The sequence below is a fragment of the Spinacia oleracea genome, chromosome 2 (assembly GCF_020520425.1).
Source record: "Spinacia oleracea cultivar Varoflay chromosome 2, BTI_SOV_V1, whole genome shotgun sequence".
In the NCBI taxonomy this organism is placed as follows: Eukaryota; Viridiplantae; Streptophyta; class Magnoliopsida; order Caryophyllales; family Amaranthaceae; genus Spinacia; species Spinacia oleracea.
The window spans coordinates 37,252,525-37,271,817 of NC_079488.1; the positions used below are offsets into that span (position 1 = coordinate 37,252,525).

At 35.4% G+C, this 19,293-nt stretch overlaps 2 protein-coding genes and 1 long non-coding RNA gene across 3 annotated transcripts; all 3 read left to right on the forward strand.

Annotated features, from left to right (window-relative positions):
• Window positions 1–36: 36 nt before the first annotated feature.
• On the forward strand, window positions 37–3,812 carry LOC130467817 (uncharacterized). The gene is made up of 2 exons (XR_008927759.1): window positions 37–3,059; window positions 3,167–3,812. It is a non-coding gene; the product is annotated as an uncharacterized lncRNA (long non-coding RNA).
• Window positions 3,813–7,041: 3,229 nt separating this feature from the next.
• On the forward strand, window positions 7,042–8,499 carry LOC110794018 (protein FAR1-RELATED SEQUENCE 5-like). The gene is made up of 2 exons (XM_056835842.1): window positions 7,042–7,165; window positions 7,628–8,499. Exons 1-2 carry the CDS (start codon window positions 7,042–7,044, stop codon window positions 8,497–8,499), a joined length of 996 nt encoding a protein of 331 aa, XP_056691820.1.
• Window positions 8,500–8,502: 3 nt separating this feature from the next.
• Window positions 8,503–10,509, forward strand: LOC130467350 (protein FAR1-RELATED SEQUENCE 5-like). The gene is made up of 6 exons (XM_056835843.1): window positions 8,503–8,732; window positions 8,821–9,841; window positions 9,932–10,015; window positions 10,094–10,135; window positions 10,221–10,283; window positions 10,372–10,509. The coding sequence occupies exons 1-6, from the start codon at window positions 8,503–8,505 to the stop codon at window positions 10,507–10,509; spliced, it is 1,578 nt and encodes a 525-aa protein (XP_056691821.1).
• Window positions 10,510–19,293: the final 8,784 nt, after the last annotated feature.

Genomic DNA, 19,293 nt, shown 5'->3' on the forward strand with positions numbered 1-19,293 from the left:
AGCTCGTTAAAGGAAGCAATTGATCCTGGGGGCAGTCGTTCAAACCATTTGGACGCCACTCACTACTACAAAACCCATAAGTTGTAGACGCTGTTAGCTCGACGCCCAGGTGTAAGCTTTGGGTGGGAAATCAATTCCCGCTTTTTGTCGACGCCTATAGTAGTCGAGGATTTTGTAGACAACATTTGTCGTCGATAGGGCACGTGCCTTGCACGTGTACTCAGTTTAGCAGGAATTTAATAAGAGCCCAAACTTATCCATCGTCCCAAGTGCTCCCTGCCCTCGCAATTCGCAAACTCCTAAAACAGTTTCACCGAAATTATTCTCTCTCTTGCCTCACAGTTCTCTTTCTCTCACGCTTCACAATTGAGAACTGCTAAGATGAAAAGCTCGATGAAAATCTTGAAAAGGTAATAAATTTTCTCTCCTCTCTTGTTCTTGATTTCTAGGGTTTCCTCATACATGTTTCTTTCATGTTTTTTTTTTCAGATCTTGTTATTAGTTTCTAGGGTTTTCTTTCGATTATTCTGAGAATCAATGTTTTTCTTTCAATTGCAATCCACATCTTTGGAAAGGAATTTTTGGCAGAATTTTGTTAATTATCTTCTTCTATTATCTGTTTATCATCCTTGAAGTTTGAAATTATCGTTTGTAATTTTGGAACATGATTATTTAATATTGAATTTGTGGCGTTTCCTATATTTTTTAAGAATTTTGGGGAAGAAATAGTTGGCCAGTAGATTTAATTTACATGAAAATATTCAAAGAGCGAAATTTACAGTTAAATTCTGGAATATGTTGACTAGCATTCCAACTATAAAATCCTTTTATTAATTACTTGCTGAGGGTTGATTAAATCAACTGATGAACTCAATTTTAATAGGAAAATATATATCTTGTAATTTGTTGCAATCTCAAATATATATCTTTTATTAATTACTTGCTGATGGTTGATTAAATCAACTGATGAACTCAATTTTAACAGTAACATATGGGCATTATTTGCAGCAATTTGTTGTCTTGAGAATCATGTGAGATTGAACTGAAGCTTTAGTGGAACGCAATTATCTGTCTACTTGTATTTTATCAATGAATATGGGTTCATTTATTGGTTTAATGAAATAAATTGCATAGTTTGACCATATTAAGCTTGAATTTTTATGGACATTAGCACGACATGATTCCAAATTGGGCAATTATAGTCATATTCTACAGTAATTGAGTTAATTAAGCTGCTTGGGTTTAATAATTGTTTGATATTCTCTGTACGATGTTACTGAAGTTGCAGATATGAGAAGGGTCTCTTCTGTTTCAGTTTTTTCTCTTTGGTTTCAGTTTTTCGGTATGTGTACCGATTTATTCAATTATTATTACTATCTTCTTTCAGATTTTTATTTTTCCATCTTTAGGGTTTTTATATGAGGATTTCATGTCTAGGCTTTGGCTACCTGGTTAAGAGAGAAAAGTTGAACTTGTTGAGCTGCTCAGGACGAGGTTCTCTTTACTCGATCCCTTATTCCAGTGTTCTACTGAACTTAGATACTTTGATGATGTTAGCTTGTTAGGTCTTTATTCAAGTGCTTTTTTTTTTTATCAAATAGTGGTTTTTGCATAAAACTAAATATCACTTGCATTGTGATGTCAGATTTATCTGATTAATATATGTGGTGGTAGATTTCCTTATTGTGAGATTGTCAAATTTACTTGTACTCATCAATTAAACTTCGTATAATCTGGGCAACTCTTGTTTGGTTTCTTATTCCTGATGACTTAAGCTCATGTTCTATTTTAAGAGGGTTGACAAGTTTATGGAGGACATAAATAGCATAAGATGTTTGAGACAGAACATTTACAAATATTCACTACAGTTGGCCTATTTTGTAAGATTTTTGTGTCGTCATATAAAGACCACTGGACAGAATATGCTAAAAGTAGCAGCATATTGTAGGTAATTAAATGCCTGTTTAAGAAGAGTCTAGTGGCAGCTTCAAGTCATCCTTGGTACCTCAACTCTCAGTCAGCAGGCTGATCTAAAATTTTATTTGGCTTAGACAGACAACCAAAGAATAAAATCTCAAGTCAAGAAAAACCACATTAGACATTTTTGTAATTAAAAAACCATCATCAGCTATGTCAATGAGTTAATCACTACGATTGACATCGAGAACCTGAATAGCAAAGCTAAAATATATAAAAGTTCAAGGAAAAGACATAATGAAGAAGAAGAAATGAAAAAACCGATAAGGGGGTGAACATTACAATCTATTCTTAGGAGTATCCAGAGTTTTTATAGTGTTGTTTGTAAGACAAGACTTTCTAAGTTGTCATCAAACTTAAAAACAACTCATGCCAGCATAAGAGGTCAAAAACACACCGAAACACATGAGGTGATGGTGGATAACCGAGAAATTGATTGTAGCTTAGAGGTAGTGGATTCACAGGTATATTCTAGAATGAACATATATTTACACGGTGTAGTAATGGATGTTGTTTCTACAAGAAACTAATTATGGTTTCTTAGCTATTATTTAGAAAATATGACTTATTAAGTATCATACTTGTTTATTCTGCACCTTTTATTTAAATCAAAACCACCTAATATGTTGGATGATCTATGTAGCTTGTTTCTTTTCAAAATGGACAAGTGCTACAAATCTGTTAAGTCTCGTCATTTTCCGTCAAAAGCCGAGATTAATTTCTAAGCAAACTGGTGCAGGATTAATGAGATCATTTTGGTATATCGTGCATATGATTAAGTTTATGACAATTGCGTTTCATACTCGGGAATTCTGATGTCATTTTTCTATCGATGTGCTTTTATGGTCAGATGTTGGGATATTTATTACTTAAGGTTATCTAGATATATAATATTCTGATGTCGTGCTTTGCTTCCGTTCAGGTGAGGTGCTTTTTAGTTAGGTGTATCTGTTGTGAACCATTTTGGCTTAGTTCTGTTTCTCATGTACTATTTCTAAGGATCAACTTAGTTCTAATCTCATGCAGGATCTGATCTTCTACCATGAAGTGATGATAATTTTAGTATCTCATCGGAATTTTTGGTATCGTTTCTCTCTTTCATGTCTTTATACTAGGTAATATGCTTCTTGTATTTTTGGTGGTAACTGTGTGATAATATAGTTTTTGCTTGTTGCATTATTTTTTGCAGAAACATGTAGCGATGTTCCCTTGGAATGAATGCACTGAAATTCCGAGTAGCATAAATGAATAACCAAGTCAAGACCTCTGTTTGCATTTGGATCTTGCACAGTTTGTTTTTATCTATCGCAGCGGGTTTGTTGCAATATAAGTTTTATGTCCTATCTCATTAATTTTATGTTCCACTACTTCCAATGTGATTGTGGCTCTGGTTTCCATTGTGCGCTCTATCATGTGCAATGCTTTTTTAGTTTTATTATGGTATGGAGTATGCTTTATTAGAATTTTGTTTGAGTTGTAGTTTGTATAACATATTTAATGAAATCATACACTGCTAGCTTAAAAGTCCATCTTCCTCTTTTTTAACTTCTTGTTTGTTTTATCCGTACTAATTACCTTTTACTTTTATTGAAGGTCCAAACTGGTAATGGAGCTCACAGGAGAACAAAAGTAGATCGTAATATTTAAATTGCCTCAACTGTTAAGAAGTTGTATTAGCTTTTTACTTATTAGTTTTGCTTTTATGCTTACTCTACTGTACAAATGGTTGATATGGATAAGTAATACAATATGGATTTTGGTTAGTAACAGGTAGGTATTATAGATTTTAAGTACTTGAGTTAATTTTAATGTTGATGAAGACCAATTTTTAAAAATTCAAGTTTCATTATTCTTGTTACTTTAATTTTAGTTTTATAATCATGATGAATATTGTAGGTTTATGCATATTTGTGCATGTAAATATAGGTGGAAAAAAAGCTAATATAAAAAATTTTCTTTTTGATGTTATATCGTGCTCATTAAAATTGAAATTTGCCGCCAAGTGCTTTAAGTCGACTTCCAAAAGCGTCGAGAATTTAAGAAGAATAAATTTGAGCATGGCGGCTCAATGATTATCCTGGACGCCATACAAAAAATATCGACGCGTCGAGAATCTCGACGCCAGGCAAATGATCGAGTCGAGTAAAAGCGTCGAGATTTTGGACCACAAAAAGCGTCGAGAAAAATCTAGACTGACTTTTTGACGTCGCTTTCGAAAAGCGTCGAGGCCGATTTTCTCGACGCTTTTTGGCGTCAAAAAAGGCTGAAAAAGCGTCTTTAAACCGCGCGTTTTATAGTAGTGACTGCTATAAGGGTAGCTGGAAAATATTTGCACCGCGTGGCCTCATTGGTTCCTTGAACATACATGTGGTGACGGTATGCAACTAGGTGCATGTCCGGGTCGGTGGTACCGTCATAAGCTTCAACGGTGGGAGTTTTGACTTTAGGCACTTTCAGGGCGTTCATCATGTCTTCACATAAGGGAGTGCTCATGTGTCTCAACGTCAAGTTATTCAATCCCTGTTGGATATGATAAGTTGTTTCATGGCGGCTTGAGATCATACGAGGATGCATGCTCACTCTGTGGGGTGTCATCTGAGTTTGTCCTCGAGTAGAGGGGTAAAATGGGGGATCTTCCATAACCGGAGTAGATCTAGTGTCTGCTAATTCAGATTCAGTTTCAAAGTGTTCCTGACATCTTGAGGATGGCCGCAGAATGGCTGGTGGGTTCACCCGGGAAGGTGGTTGCGTGGCCTGCTCTCGCCGAGGCAGAAAGGCTTGATGGCCGCGGTCAATCTCCGAGCGTTCTGCCAAAGGACGGGCTCCTCAGCTAGCTTGTGGACGGGAACTTTCTCCTGCTCTCCATACGTTGGATCTGAGTGGCATTCTGTTTATCCGATTGATGCCAAGGCTGAGAGGCCTTTGCGGAGCCGTCCTTTAAGTGCTATAGATCAACATGTTCCTTCGTATTTCATCTTGCAACGTGGTGCTCATCTGCTGTTGGAAAGTTTGATTCATTTGTTGTTGGAATCCTTCCAGGATTTCACGCAGTGATCCCACCGAGACAGGCAGGTCCAAGTTTTCATCTAGCACAGCGTCCCTGACACTGGGGCTTAGATGGGCGCCTGGTGGACGTGCTTCCAGGTCTGGTTCCTCCTCCACAATTACCTCGGCCTCCTGAACTCGGCGCGGCGTGCTTCCAGCGTTTGCGAGTCGGTTTGCTTCCTCTATATGGCGTTGACTCCTTTCCCGGGGCCGTCGCTCCTCTAATTCACCATTATACTCTCCTTCAGATTGCAGTTCGGCCGTGATACTATATCTTTCCACAGACGGCGCCAAATATTGTGGGATCTTTTACGGTGATGACGTGTCACGCGTTCCTCGGAGGTATTAAGTATGAGCTGGCACGATCCTCTGGCAACCTGCAAAACAATAATATTCCGGTAGGAATATTCCCTCCGATGCCTAAGTAAGTATAAGCTAGAGAGAGAAGTAATTTTAAGAGAGAAGGCAGAGCAAAGATAGTTTTAAGGTAGGTGGGAATGAATTGAATGCCCCTTTTACCTAGGGATCTGCACTATTTATAGTGCTAGGGTTTCTTGGGATTTGATCCTTTAGACCCTGGCTGCATGATTGGATTCTTTCTGAGATTTAGGACATGTACGTGTCCGATAGTGGGAGGTCTGATTAGACTTGTTGGACCGTTTGCATGTTTAGGCTTGCCTGCAAGTTTTGGACTTTCAGACATGATTTATCTAGGAACTCTACCAATCAGATGGCTTATGGGCCTAAGTGATGGGCCTTCGTTCTGGATGTGAATATGGATTCTGTATGGAGTCAAGGTATTCGTCTCAGGAAGACCTTTGGCTTCCTTATTGGGTCATCCCAGTAAAGCCATGTGGCAATCTATAATTTAGGCCTCATCATATATATATATATATATATATATATATATATATATATATATATATATATATATATATATATATATATATATATATATATATATATATATATATATATATATATATATATATAATATAACATAATATAATATATTAGATTATAAATTTCAATTAACTTTTATAGAAAAGATTTAGTATATTGATTAAAGTTTTATCTTTTCCCATTTATTTGATCTTCAATACGAAGTATAAATTTTAAACTCTAACTATTTTTTTCCCTTAAGAATAATATTTGAAAAATCATAAAATATCATATTTATTAATCTTTTGAAAATATGCAAAATTTTGTTATTCAAATATTTTACAAAAAATGGTAAAATATTTTTTTTGAATACCGTGCATGCACGGGATCTAATCTAGTTTGCCACCAATGCAAGCACAAAATATTACTCCCTCCGTCTCTTCTTGTTCTTTATATTTTCCTTTTTGGGCGTTCCAAAATGTTCTTTACATTTTCTTTTATATTATCACATAAATATTTTAATATTCTATCAAAATTTTGTGGCCAATTATCATTTAAACCAATTAAATTTACGGGTCATTTAATCTCTCATACTTTTTTATTGGGGCATTAATGTTTTCTCATTTTTTCAATCTCTAATTTTCCTTGTTTAAATAAAAAATAAAGGAATTTCAATACACAATAACTAAACGTTAAAACGCATGCAAAATACCAAATGTAAAAAAAAAAAAAAAAAAAAAGAGACGGAGGGAGTATTTGTTTAATTCGTGACAATGAGTGTTTTGTTATCAAATATTTTATGATTTTACTATATGAGTAAATATATTAATTGCCAAAAGTCAATCAGTGAGTGTGAAAAGGCAAATGTAAGGAATTTCGCCCAAATGTTTGGCTGGATACCTATGCACGCATCTCAACGTGCATAGGAGGTTAAACGACGTCGTTTTGCTTACTTACCTTCCAATCCAACCTTCCTTCCTTAGCGCCTCTTTCCTATTTTCCCTCTTTCCTTTTGCATATTGATGAGCTTAAATCTGGGTTAGTAATCACGCTAATTAATTCAAAATTTCTTTCTCCTCTTCCTTCTCGCATTTACGCAGTTTTCCTCTTTGAATTTCATTTATTCCAATCTCATCCATGGCTTCTTCTGTTTCTACATTAAGCTCTGTTCATGATTTTACTAGCAAAAGTTCCATTGATTCTATACTTGCTGAAATTAATGCTGATAATTCCTCAATTCTCTCTGCGTTGATGAAGGAATGTGAGTTTTGATTGAATTGTTTTTTAGTTTTTCTTTTGTTTTTGTAATTTGCGATTCTGATTTTATGATTTTTTTGCGATTCTGTTATTGCGATTTTGGTTTTCGATTCTAGTTTTTGATTCAATTATGCTTAAAATCATTGTTATATTTGTTTTTTTTACGTTCATAGTTTTATTAGGTTTTAGTTTTAAAAATTGTTTATCGTTTTTTATGATTTTGAATTTTTCCCGATTCTATTATTTTCTGGAAAATTCACAGATTTTGTGTTTGATGATTTTGAACATATTTCACTTATATTATGAACATGATTTTTGTTATTCACTTTTGTGAATATTTTGTTGTGGTTATTACGTTTTTATTACAACACATGTATTGAAGTTTGTTATTATGAACATTTTGTTTTAATATATGAACATTGTACATTTTAAATTGAACATCATCTTTACCCTTTATTTTTGACAGTGTCTAAAGAAGTAGTAGTGGTTGAAGAAGCATCTGCATTAGAATTAATGTTAAAAGAAGTTAGGAGTGATGATGAAGCTTATGAAATGTATAATGATTATGCATTTAGGAAGGGTTTCAGTATTCGTAAGGGATTAATTAGGACTAGTCGTAGAATTGGTTTGTGGATTATGCGCAGATTTCTTTGTTCTAATTCTGGCTTTAAAGATGTTAAGACGGAAACATTGAGGAAGTATGAGAGGTCTGAATTGCGTACAGGTTGTACTGCTTTCATTCAGTTTTCTATTACCAACGATGGTGTTTGGACTGTGGTGAGGCATAACATGACTCACAATCATCATATGATTCCCGCTGACAAGAGATACTTGCTTAGGTCTCAAAGAGATATTACAGGGGAGCAGCTCAAGTATCTTAGTGCAATGAAAGCCAGTGGTTGTAGAGTGTCTGATTTGCTTCGTGCAATGAGAAAAGAAGTCGGAGGATCTCCTAATTTAGGGTTTATTACTGCTGATGCATACAACGCTTTGGCTGCTGAAAAGGCAATGAAACTTGATGGTAAAGACTGTAATCAGTTAATTAGGTACTTTGCTCAAAGACAATCTTATGAGAGTGATTTTTATTATGATTTTGAGTTAGATGAACATGGACATTTAATTAGTTTCTTTTGGAGGGATGGAAGGATGAAAAGGGATTACGAATATTTTGGTGACTTATTGGTGTTTGATACGACATACCGGACAAATCGGTATGATATTATATGTGCACCATTTGTTGGAATGAATCATCATTGCAATAATGTTGTTTTTGGTTTGGGGTTTCTGGGTAATGAGCGTATTCCATCATTTATTTGGTTGTTTGAATATTTTTCGTGATCAATGGGTGGTGGAATACCCCAAACTATAATGACAGATCAAGCTCCTGCCATTCCTGCTGCTATTAGGGATGTGTTTCCGGGTGCTAGTCACCGTTTGTGTACATGGCCTCTTGGAGAGAATTCAAAGAAGAATATTGCTACGCAGAGAGCTATGAAAGGTTTTACTGAGTTGTTTAGTTATCTTCTGAAGTACTATGATACTGTTGCTGAGTTTGAACATTATTGGCCAAGGTATATTTCCTTTTATTCTTATGTTCAATTCTTTATAAGTATTGTTCATTTCATAACATGTAATATTCATATTCATTTTAACTTTCAGATTCATTAAGAACTATAAGTGTGAGAAGAATGTATGGTTGAATAATTTGTATGTGATTAGAGAGCATTGGTGCCGTGCGTATTCTAAGGATTCTTTCTCTGGTGGAGCTTTGTCTTCTCAAAGGAGTGAATCGACTAATAATTCTATTAAAGATAGGTTGAGGGAGACAGATGGTTTATGTGATTTTTATCACTTGTTTTTAGATGTTATATCTGCATGGCGAAGCAAAGAAAATCACCATGATTATCGTGTATTGAGGGGCAATCGGCATATGGCTGCTGCCAATGTTAGTATACTTGTGCATGCAAGGAAGGTGTACACTGGTTATCTATATGTGATGTTTGAGGAGCATTTTTTGAGAGGAATTTTATTGAATCAGGAACGTACATTTGAAGATGCAGAAAAAGTTGTTTATCTGTTATGGAAGCCTGCTACAGTTGATTTGAATAGGCATGAGGTTACGTTTAACAAAATTACATTTCAGTCCAATTGTACATGCAAGCATTTTTCTGAAGTGGGTTTATTGTGTTCTCATATTCTTCGTATATATAGTATACATTGTGTTGCTATGTTACCTGAGCAATACATTTTGAAGAGGTGGACGAAAGCAGGTATGTGCAACGCTGTTGTGGATGAACAATCCTCCAAAGCAAATGTTGTTCCCGCTTCTGTTTGGAAATTTCAAACTATGAGGAATTTTGTTCGTTTGGTTACATCTTCTCAATATTTCCTTGAAGCTAGAGTAGAAATTGATACCGCATTTGATTTGTTAAGGCAAAAGGTTGAGAGTGTTAGGGGTGCTATTGATTTTTCAGAGCCGGTTGAGGGCATTGATGTTCCTGGTCACGATGGAAAGGATGGTCCATCCATTAAAGATCCAAAAAAGCGTAGGAAAAAGGGTGAGACAAACGAGAGGCCTAAGGGTATTGTTGAGAAGGAGTGTAACAAAAAGAAGGCTTGGAGGAAACGTGCTGAAAAACATGCTGAAAATGCTAAAGCTAAAGCCCAAGCTTCTGTTCAGGTTATTTTTTTTAGATGAATTTTCTATGTTGTACATGTTATTTTAAAAGTTGAACATTGTTTCTGAAAAGTTGAACATCAAATTTTTTAGGAGTTTGATGCTTTGGGAAATCCTCTCCTTTATTCTCATCTAAGTTCTGGCTCAGAGTTGCGTGTATTAGGTTCATCCCTTGAGGTTAGTGTATGAATATGAATAAAAAAATAGTTTGAGAATATGCTTTCAAAACTAAATATATTTCTTTATAATGTGTAGAAAGGTATTTCTGAAAAGTGTGTAGTACCTGATTCAGTTCAGGTATTATCTTATTTATGAACATTGTTCTTCATACTTTGAATATTACATTTGATTAATTGAATATACGAATTTGATGCATATGTAGGAGGATATTTGTGGTAAGAAAGAAATACCAGATGTTGTGGACTCTTTGAAATGTCTTGTCCAGGTATTTGAACATATATGTCTTACTTATGAACATTATCAGTCATATTTTAAACATTGTCTTCTAATATTTTTGTTTTTTGATAATGTAGGGTGGTTTAGGTTCTCAATCTAAGAAAATGAAAGGAATATATTCAACATGCTCTCCAATTTTTGCTAACACGGAATTGAATTCTCCTGCTGCTCGTGTATCGCTTTATGACGAGATTATGGCCAATTTTGATAAATAATTTTCGTTATATGTAATTACCGATATTTTCTATTTTTTGAATTTCATATGTGATACGTTTGATCAACTCTTTTTTTTGAATTATATTAAACTTTTTACTTTGGTTTAAGATTAGTTTTGATGTTTCTTACAACATTGTTACTGTATCATGTTTTATTTGAACATTTTGTCTTTATCATTGAACATTTTAAATGCGAAACTGAATAAATGAAAATATAGCCCATAAATGGCTTTTAACTATATGTACTTAATTCGCAAATTGTTCCAAACCAAACATTTCAAATTCATGTTGTCAACAAGAATGTCATATCAAATCTATTATAAACTATAAACAAACAATGAACTATAATTCCAAGGCAATCCACCTGACTTCATCTACCTTCCGCTTTGCATCCAGTTCTCCTCGTTTTTCTTTTAGCAGCAGTTTGGATCCGGTACTTATGTCTGTTTCCATTGTTAGCACAATAATGCATCCTTAATTTCCTTATCTGATCAAGCTGCAAGCACCCAGAAAAAATTAAACAAGATATTGAATATTTATAATAATATATTGAACATTCTCTTTCAGAAAATGAACATTATAGAAAAGACTCCTACATTGTTTGCTTTTAACTCAGGATTCCCCTCTATTTCAGGGTCTGCTGTGTATGTTTCCATATGTTTCAACATGTAGACTCCACAGTTTATTGCATCCTCATTGCTTCGCCTTTTCATCTTAATCAGTTCCTCTTTGAACTTTGACAATTCTTCTTGTATTCTATAATCACTATATTTGTAAAAATATTCTAGAGCTTGAACCTATATTTACGAATTTGAAAGAGCAAGTAAGTATTTTTAATATATATATATATATATATATATATATATATATATATATATATATATATATATATATATATATATATTCATTCAATGAACATTAAATGTTAACCTACCATTTTTGTTGGGTGTCCTTGGTATTTTGTGCCAACTTTGACATGGTGTGGCAGCTTTCGGTTGTCAATAATATCTATTGAGTGCTCATAGAAGTTAACGCACAACACATAAAAATGCGCACTTACACATACCGGAAAGTATATATCCTTATACATCTTAAGGCTATGAATACCAGCATTCCTCATTTCAGATGTCAATCTGTTGGTGAATTTATGAAGCCTTGTGTCCCAGCTATCTGTTTCTGGACTTATTCTGAAGGTGTTGATGATCAACTGCATTTAACAGATATGAACATAAGACATAACATTCTGAACATTAGGACAAAAACTCAGAACATAAGGCATAACATTCTGAACATAAGACATAACTTTCTGAACATAAGACATAAAATTCTGAACATTCTATGAACATTGAAAATAATTTCCTAAACATAAGACAAAACATTTTGAACATAAGATATAACATTCTAAACATAAGACATACAATTCTGCACATTGAAAATAAAATTCTGAACATTTAAAACAATAATAATACAACAACTTATCCAGAACTGTACCCTAAAAGTATTATACTTACAAAGGGCACTGTGGAGAAATAGAACTTAGTCTTGGAGCATTTGCCGTTAAGAATTGCAGACCATGCATCAACAATAGCGCTGTCTATGTAATCATCACGACCCAATGTTTGTATCTCCTCTCGGTCTATTGAGTTTTCTCCATCAAAATTTAAAACTTCCCTACAATACTGATACAACGATGTTATGAAAAATCATCCCAAAAGATACAAATTAGTCTAATAAAATAAATCTTAGATTAATTACGTACTTTTCGTCTCCATCATCAAATGCATAGTCTGAAATTATTGCTCTCATCTTTTCGACAGTCTTGAATAAGTCTTGGTACTTGACCATGAATGGTGATTTGAAGCAAGCAGGTACGTCTCGGAGTTCCCGTTGAGGCCGTTTTTGGGGATTTTGTGTTCTGCATTAAAATAATATATGTATGAAACAAACATTTGAACATCAACCAGAAGAATTTTGAACATGAAAATTAAACCTTCACTTAAACACATATTTAACATCATATAATTGTACGAATATTAATTTGAACATATAACAGTAAAAGTTGAACATTTAACAAAAACCATTTTATCATTTATAACTTTAAAATATTTGATTTGAACATATAAGAATAAAAGTTGAACATTTACCAAAAACAACTTATCATTCATAACATCAAAATAATAGATTTGAACATATAAAATTAAAAGTTGAACATTTACCAAAAACCATTTTAATTACATATATTATTTTATATATTATCATTCATAACATAAAAATATTTGTTTAATAATTGCATATGACTTGAATCCTACCCTTCTGTGACTTTAGTAACGGTAGCGACTGGTTCAACCGCCACTGGTCCACCTGCCACTGCTGCTGTGCTTTACCCAACCTTTGGGACTTCCCCAACATTTGAACCTTCCCCAACATTACCAGTCTGTGGTGCATTCCCCACTGCTACTGTGCCTTCCCCAACATTCTCAGTCTGTGGGGATTTCAAAACATCATCATCAGTTGGTTTTGATCCCAGCTTTAGATCGAGGTTCAGGTCCTCGCCATCATTTTCTCCCGGGGTTTTCGAGGTTGATGCTTCAGCGTTATCTTTGCGTACTTCTGGGGTTAGGCCAATTCCTAGGCTAAAGGGGCGATCGGGATTAAATGGGATGTATTCCTCTTCCTCATTTGCAATCCTAATGTTCTCTTGTGCAATATTCCTTTCTATTTCTGTCACTGCCATCAAGAATTCTTCAGTCCCATACAATTCTTCTTCTTGACTAAGAATTGATGGCTCTCTTGCCATTTTTCCCATGAACTCTTCAACATTCTTCACCAAATTGTTGTTCGGGAAGAGTTCTTGAGCTCTTTTCAGTTTTGTGCTCAACATAGACAAGTTAGCACCTAAATTATTCATTAACATAATGAAGTCCATCATGAAATCCTGTAAAAAAAAATCATGTAAATATTTCAAATATGAACATCCAATATTTATCGATTTTAACATCCAATATTTACCTTTGAGTTTTCTTGTTGTTGAACATTATGTGCTTCACCTTGCACATGTTGTTGCACAGGTTGTTGCACAGCTTCTCCTTGCACGTTTTCTTGAGGCACTTCCTGTCCCGGCAATAGTATTCTGCCTAGAATTCGGCCAAGCCCATAACCTTTCCTTTCTTCTATTATTCTATTTTTGACCATTTTCTTTGTCCAAGTTGATATTAGGGGAAATGTTCTTGGTTGTTCTACCCTTTTCTTCATGACGCGGTCAAAATTGAATAGCTACGCGTTAAAATTAAAAAACATATTAATAGTTAAAAACATTTGCACATGCTGATTAAAAATTTAATATTTGTTTCTGGCAATGACAATAAGTTAAATTAGACATGACTGTATACTGAGCATGATGTATTTAAAGTTGAACATATTGTATTTCAAGTTGAACATGTTATAGTAAAAGTTGCACATGGAACATAATATATTGAACATATTGTATTTCAAGTTGAACATGTTGTAGTAAAAGTTTCACATTGAACATTAAACAATTGAACATGATGAATTAAAAGTTGAACATAGTGAATTAAAAGTTGCACATGAGTATGGAACATAACATGGAATCATTAAAAGTTGAACATAAAACTATTGAACATGATTCATTAAAAGTTGAATAACAGGTATTGAACATTGAACATAAAAACAATTGAACAACATGCATTAAAGTTGATTTTCTGGTTCTAAACATTGAATTAAAAAAGTATTAAATATTATTGGTTAAATGTTGAATACCTGTATGAAAGGCATTGGTCCTTTGAAAAATCCTGTCATATTCTTTTTCCAGTCTTCAACTGTAGCATCCAAACTCGATAGCACATATTCACACCAATCCAAATTGCTGATCTCGTTACGATCCATCATGGATAGCAGAAATCTGTAGTTTGCTTGAGTACTTTGACTGGACTTCATTAACATATTCACCACAACCACTAAGAAGTCAGTGATGAAGTTATCATGCGGTTCACAACCTATGAATGCAACATCACTTGTGTATCGCTTGATTATCTTTGAAACACTAGGGGCTCCAGTTCTGATATTCCAGGTGTTCCTCCATTCTGTGAGAAAATTTTTGTATTCCTCTGTATCAGTGTCAAACTTGGATTCAATGATTCTGCGACCGCCCATATGAAGACCGTACACAACGTGTACATCTTCCACCTCCAATCGGATTGTGTTCCCACGCGGTAAGTACAATGTTGAAGAATTTTCTTCATATTGATCAAGAAGCCAATAACAAAATGCCTGCATTCATATTTAAAATTTACTTTAAGAATTTGAACATCAACCAAAACAAACTGCCTGTTTTTTACTTTTAAATTTTTTAAACATTATAAGTTTTGAACATAATTCTTTATATATTGAACATGCTACATTAAGAATTTGAATATCAACCTAAACAAAAACATTTTAAACATTATATGTGTTGAACATAATTCTTTATATATTGGCCATGCTAAATTAAGAATTTGAACATTAAAAATTAAAAATTACCTGATCAGTTTGGGGCAGATTAATAGTTAGCAATGGTCCTAACCCGATCTCTTGAATAAAGTTTCTTTGATGAACGGTTAGTTTAGGAACCCATTCCATGATTTCATTTCCTTTTTCTGATCCTCCTCTTTGCCAGCTTTAGAAATTGAACATTCTGACAACTGTGTAATATCGACATCCTCATCATCTTCATCATCATCTTCAGATGAGGTCCCATTCTCACTTTCCTCCCTATCATTTTCTTGAGGCTCCATATCATTTCCAGATGTCTGAATTCTAGTCTTTCTCTTTTCGAAAGAGAAATCCATCACCTTTTTCTACTTTTGCTTTCTATTAGAAATATGCTTTCTTTTCAAAGGTGGTTCATCTTCATCTTCAGCGTGCTTTTCTCTCTCCTTCTCTTTCCTTGCAACCTCCAATTCAGCCTTCTTCTTTTCGGCTGCAAATTTAGTTTTCAATTTTTCTGCCTCCAATTCAGCTTTCTTTTTTTGTGCTGCCAATTTCGCAGCTTCCCTCTCGGCCTTCTTTCTTTCAGCTAACTCTTTTACAGCTAATTTCCTTCTTTCAGCTTCCTCTTTCGCAGCTAATTTTTTAGCTTCGACAGCTTCCTTTCTCTTTTTATCAGCTTCCTCTTTTTCAGATTTTTTTCCTTTCAGCTTCCTCCTTCTTCTTAATCTCAGCTTCATTTATCAACCTCTCTTCCTCCTCTTTTTTCTTCCTCTCAACTTCTTGTTTTCTTGTTCTTTCGGCTTCTTCTTCTTCTTCTTCAGCATCTTTTTTCTTTTTTTGCTGCTTATTTTTGATGCTATTGCTTCTGGAACTTGCCATTTCATTCCTACAGCACATATGGTGAATATGAATGTTAAACTTAAGAAATTGAACATTAGTTTTGGAAAGTTGAACATAGGTTGTAATAAGTTGAACATAGGTTATTATAAGTTTAAAGTGAATTGATAAATAGAACTAGGTTTCTTATAAGTTGAACATTATTATTAAAATGTTGAACATGAACCCTAAAAAAATGAATACCACAATTAATTCAACAAATATAGTTAGTATTATTTAAAAATTGATCAATAGTTTTTAAAATATGAACATGAGATTTTAAAAGTTGAACATGATCCTTTAAAACCTTTTCAACATGAGAATTTAAAACTTGAACATGATCCTTTAGAAACTGAACACCCCAAACCTAAAGACAACAACAATAGAATATTTATTCAGAACGTAATAACTGATCAAATTATTACCTTCCAGGGGACATAGTTATCCTGCGATGGTTATGCTGAATATGCTTTTTATGTTTAGAAAACTTCAATACATTACGCAGAATCCTTGTCCTAGCAGCATGCATACCATCGTCATTGTCTTCCTCCTGAACCGGAGCAGCTTGAACCAGAGGCGCTTGAACCGGAGCAGCTTGAACCGGAGGCGCTTGAACCGGAGCAGGTTGAACCGGAGCAGCTTGAACTGGATCAATAATTTTTTCAACCGGAGCTTTTAATGTGAATGTGATTTTGGACTTTTTCTTATTCTTTAGTTGAGGGTTCCTATATAAACAACAACATTTTAAAATTATAATCCATATAGCAACAAAATTCACAACCCCAACAACAGCACCACAAACCACAACAACATTTGATAATATTGTTAGGTTATGATACATATGATATTACATAAATCATGCGGAAACAACCATTAACCCAAGATTACATATTATTTACACATAATCATATAGCATAATTTAGATGCATACTCTTTGTTGCGTGCCCTCCCTAGCTGCGCCCGAACCGAACCAGAACAAGTCTTTAGGACTCCAAGTGTCGTCCCTCCGTAGATAGTCCACAGCACGTCCGGATCCGCCTTAAGATTGACCAACTAGAATCGCCCTTAAGGTACTAGAATTTTCGGCACTTTTGAGCAAGATGTGTGGCTGAATTTTTCTCTCAAAAACTCACTTTGAATACTTTGAAACTCGTCATAAATTGTGAACCCATGCCACATATTTATAGGGGTATGGAAAGGGAATTGGAATCCTATTCAGATACAAATTAATTAAACCTAGAATCCTACAAGAACTCTAATTTAATTAATTTATCAAATAGAATTAGGAATTTAATCATTAACCGAACTCTGCACGTTTTAGGAAACGTGCACGAACACAAACACTTACACACGCACACACGGCAGCCACGATGGGCCGCCCATGCGTGCGCACGAGCAGCACCCCACGCAGCGAGGCCTGCGCGAGCTGCAAGCCCACGCAGCTCCCGCGCGCGCTGCGCGCGCTGTGCGCGTTGCCACGGCCTGCTGGGCCTGGCCTTGCGCTGGGCCTGGCGTGGCTGTTTGTGCGGCGCGCTTGGCTTGCTGGGCGATGGCCTAGCTTCGTGCTGGGCCTCGTCCGGCAGGCCTTGTCCGATGCTTATTCGTACGATACGCTTCCGATTAAATTTCCGATTCCGGAATTCATTTCCGATTCCGGAATTCATTTCCGATACGAACAATATTTAACATTTCCGATTCCGGAATTAATTTCCGTTTCGAACAAATATTTAATATTTCCGTTTCCGGAATTATTTTCCGATTCCGGTAATATTTCCGATTCTGACAATATTTCCGTTTCCGGCAATATTTCCGATTCTGGTAATATTTCCATTTCCGATAATATTTTCCGATACGTACCATGTTTCCGTTTCCGGCAACATCTACGACTTGGATAATATTTATATTTCCGATACGATCCATATTTCCGTTTCCGGCAATATCATCGTTTCCGGAGTATTCATTTCTTGCCTGTGACGATCTCAGCTCCCACTGAAACCAAGATCCGTCGATTCCGAATATCCATAGATAGAGTATTTAATGCCATTAAATACTTGATCCGTTTACGTACTATTTGTGTGACCATACGGGTTCAGTCAAGAGTAAGCTGTGGATTAATATCATTAATTCCACTTGAACTGAAGCGGCCTCTAGCTAGGCATTCAGCTCACTTGATCTCACTGAATTATTAACTTGTTAATTAATACTGAACCGCATTTATTAGACTTAACATAGAATGCATACTTGGACCAAGGGCATGAAGGAAATAATGCCCTTGGTCCAAGTATGCATTCTATGTTAAGTCTAATAAATGCGGTTCAGTATTAATTAACAAGTTAATAAATTCAGTGAGATCAAGTGAGCTGAATGCCTAGCTAGAGGCCGCTTCAGTTCAAGTGGAATTAATGATATTAATCCACAGCTTACTCTTGACTGAACCCGTAGGGTCACACAAACAGTACGTAAACGGATCAAGTATTTAATGGCATTAAATACTCCATCTATGAATATTCGGAACCGACGGATCTTGGTTTCAGTGGGAGCTAAGATCGTCACAGGCAAGAAATGAATACTCCGGAAACGATGATATTGCCGGAAACGGAAATATGGATCGTATCGGAAATATGAATATTATCCAAGTCGTAGATGTTGCCGGAAACGGAAACATGGTACGTATCGGAAAATATTGTTGGAAATGGAAATATTACCAGAATCGGAAATATTGCCGGAAACGGAAATATTGTCAGAATCGGAAATATTACCGGAATCGGAAAATAATTCCGGAAACGGAAATATTAAATATTTGTTCGAAACGGAAATTAATTCCGGAATCGGAAATATTGAATATTGTTCGTATCGGAAATAGATTCCGGAAATGGAATTTTAATCGGAAGCGTATCGTACGAATTAGCATCGGACGAGGCCTGCCGGACGAAGGCCCAGCACGAAGCCAGGCCATCGCCCAGCAAGCACGCACGCCACAGCCCAGCGCGCACAAGGCCACGCATGCGTGGGCCGCGCTGCGTGGGCTGCTGCTCGCATGCGTGGGCAGCCCTTGTGGCTGCCGTGTGTGTGTGAGTTTGAGCTCATGCGAGATTCCTGAATCTGCAAGAGTCAGTGTATGATTAAATGTCTATTCCTATTGGATAAATTGATTAAGTAGAATTCATGTAGAATTCTAATTCCAATTAATTCGCATCCTACTAGGATTACGATTCCTTTTCCATAACTCTATAAATAAAGGCCTAGGGGTCATAATTTATACACAAGTTTCAAAGTATTCAAAAGTGAGGTTTTTGAGAGAAAATTCAAACACCCATCTTGCCCCAAAAGTGCCGAATTTTCTGAGTACCTTAAGGGCGATTCTAGTTGGTCAATCTTAAGGCGAATCCGGACGTGCTGTGGACTTTCTACGGAGGGACGACA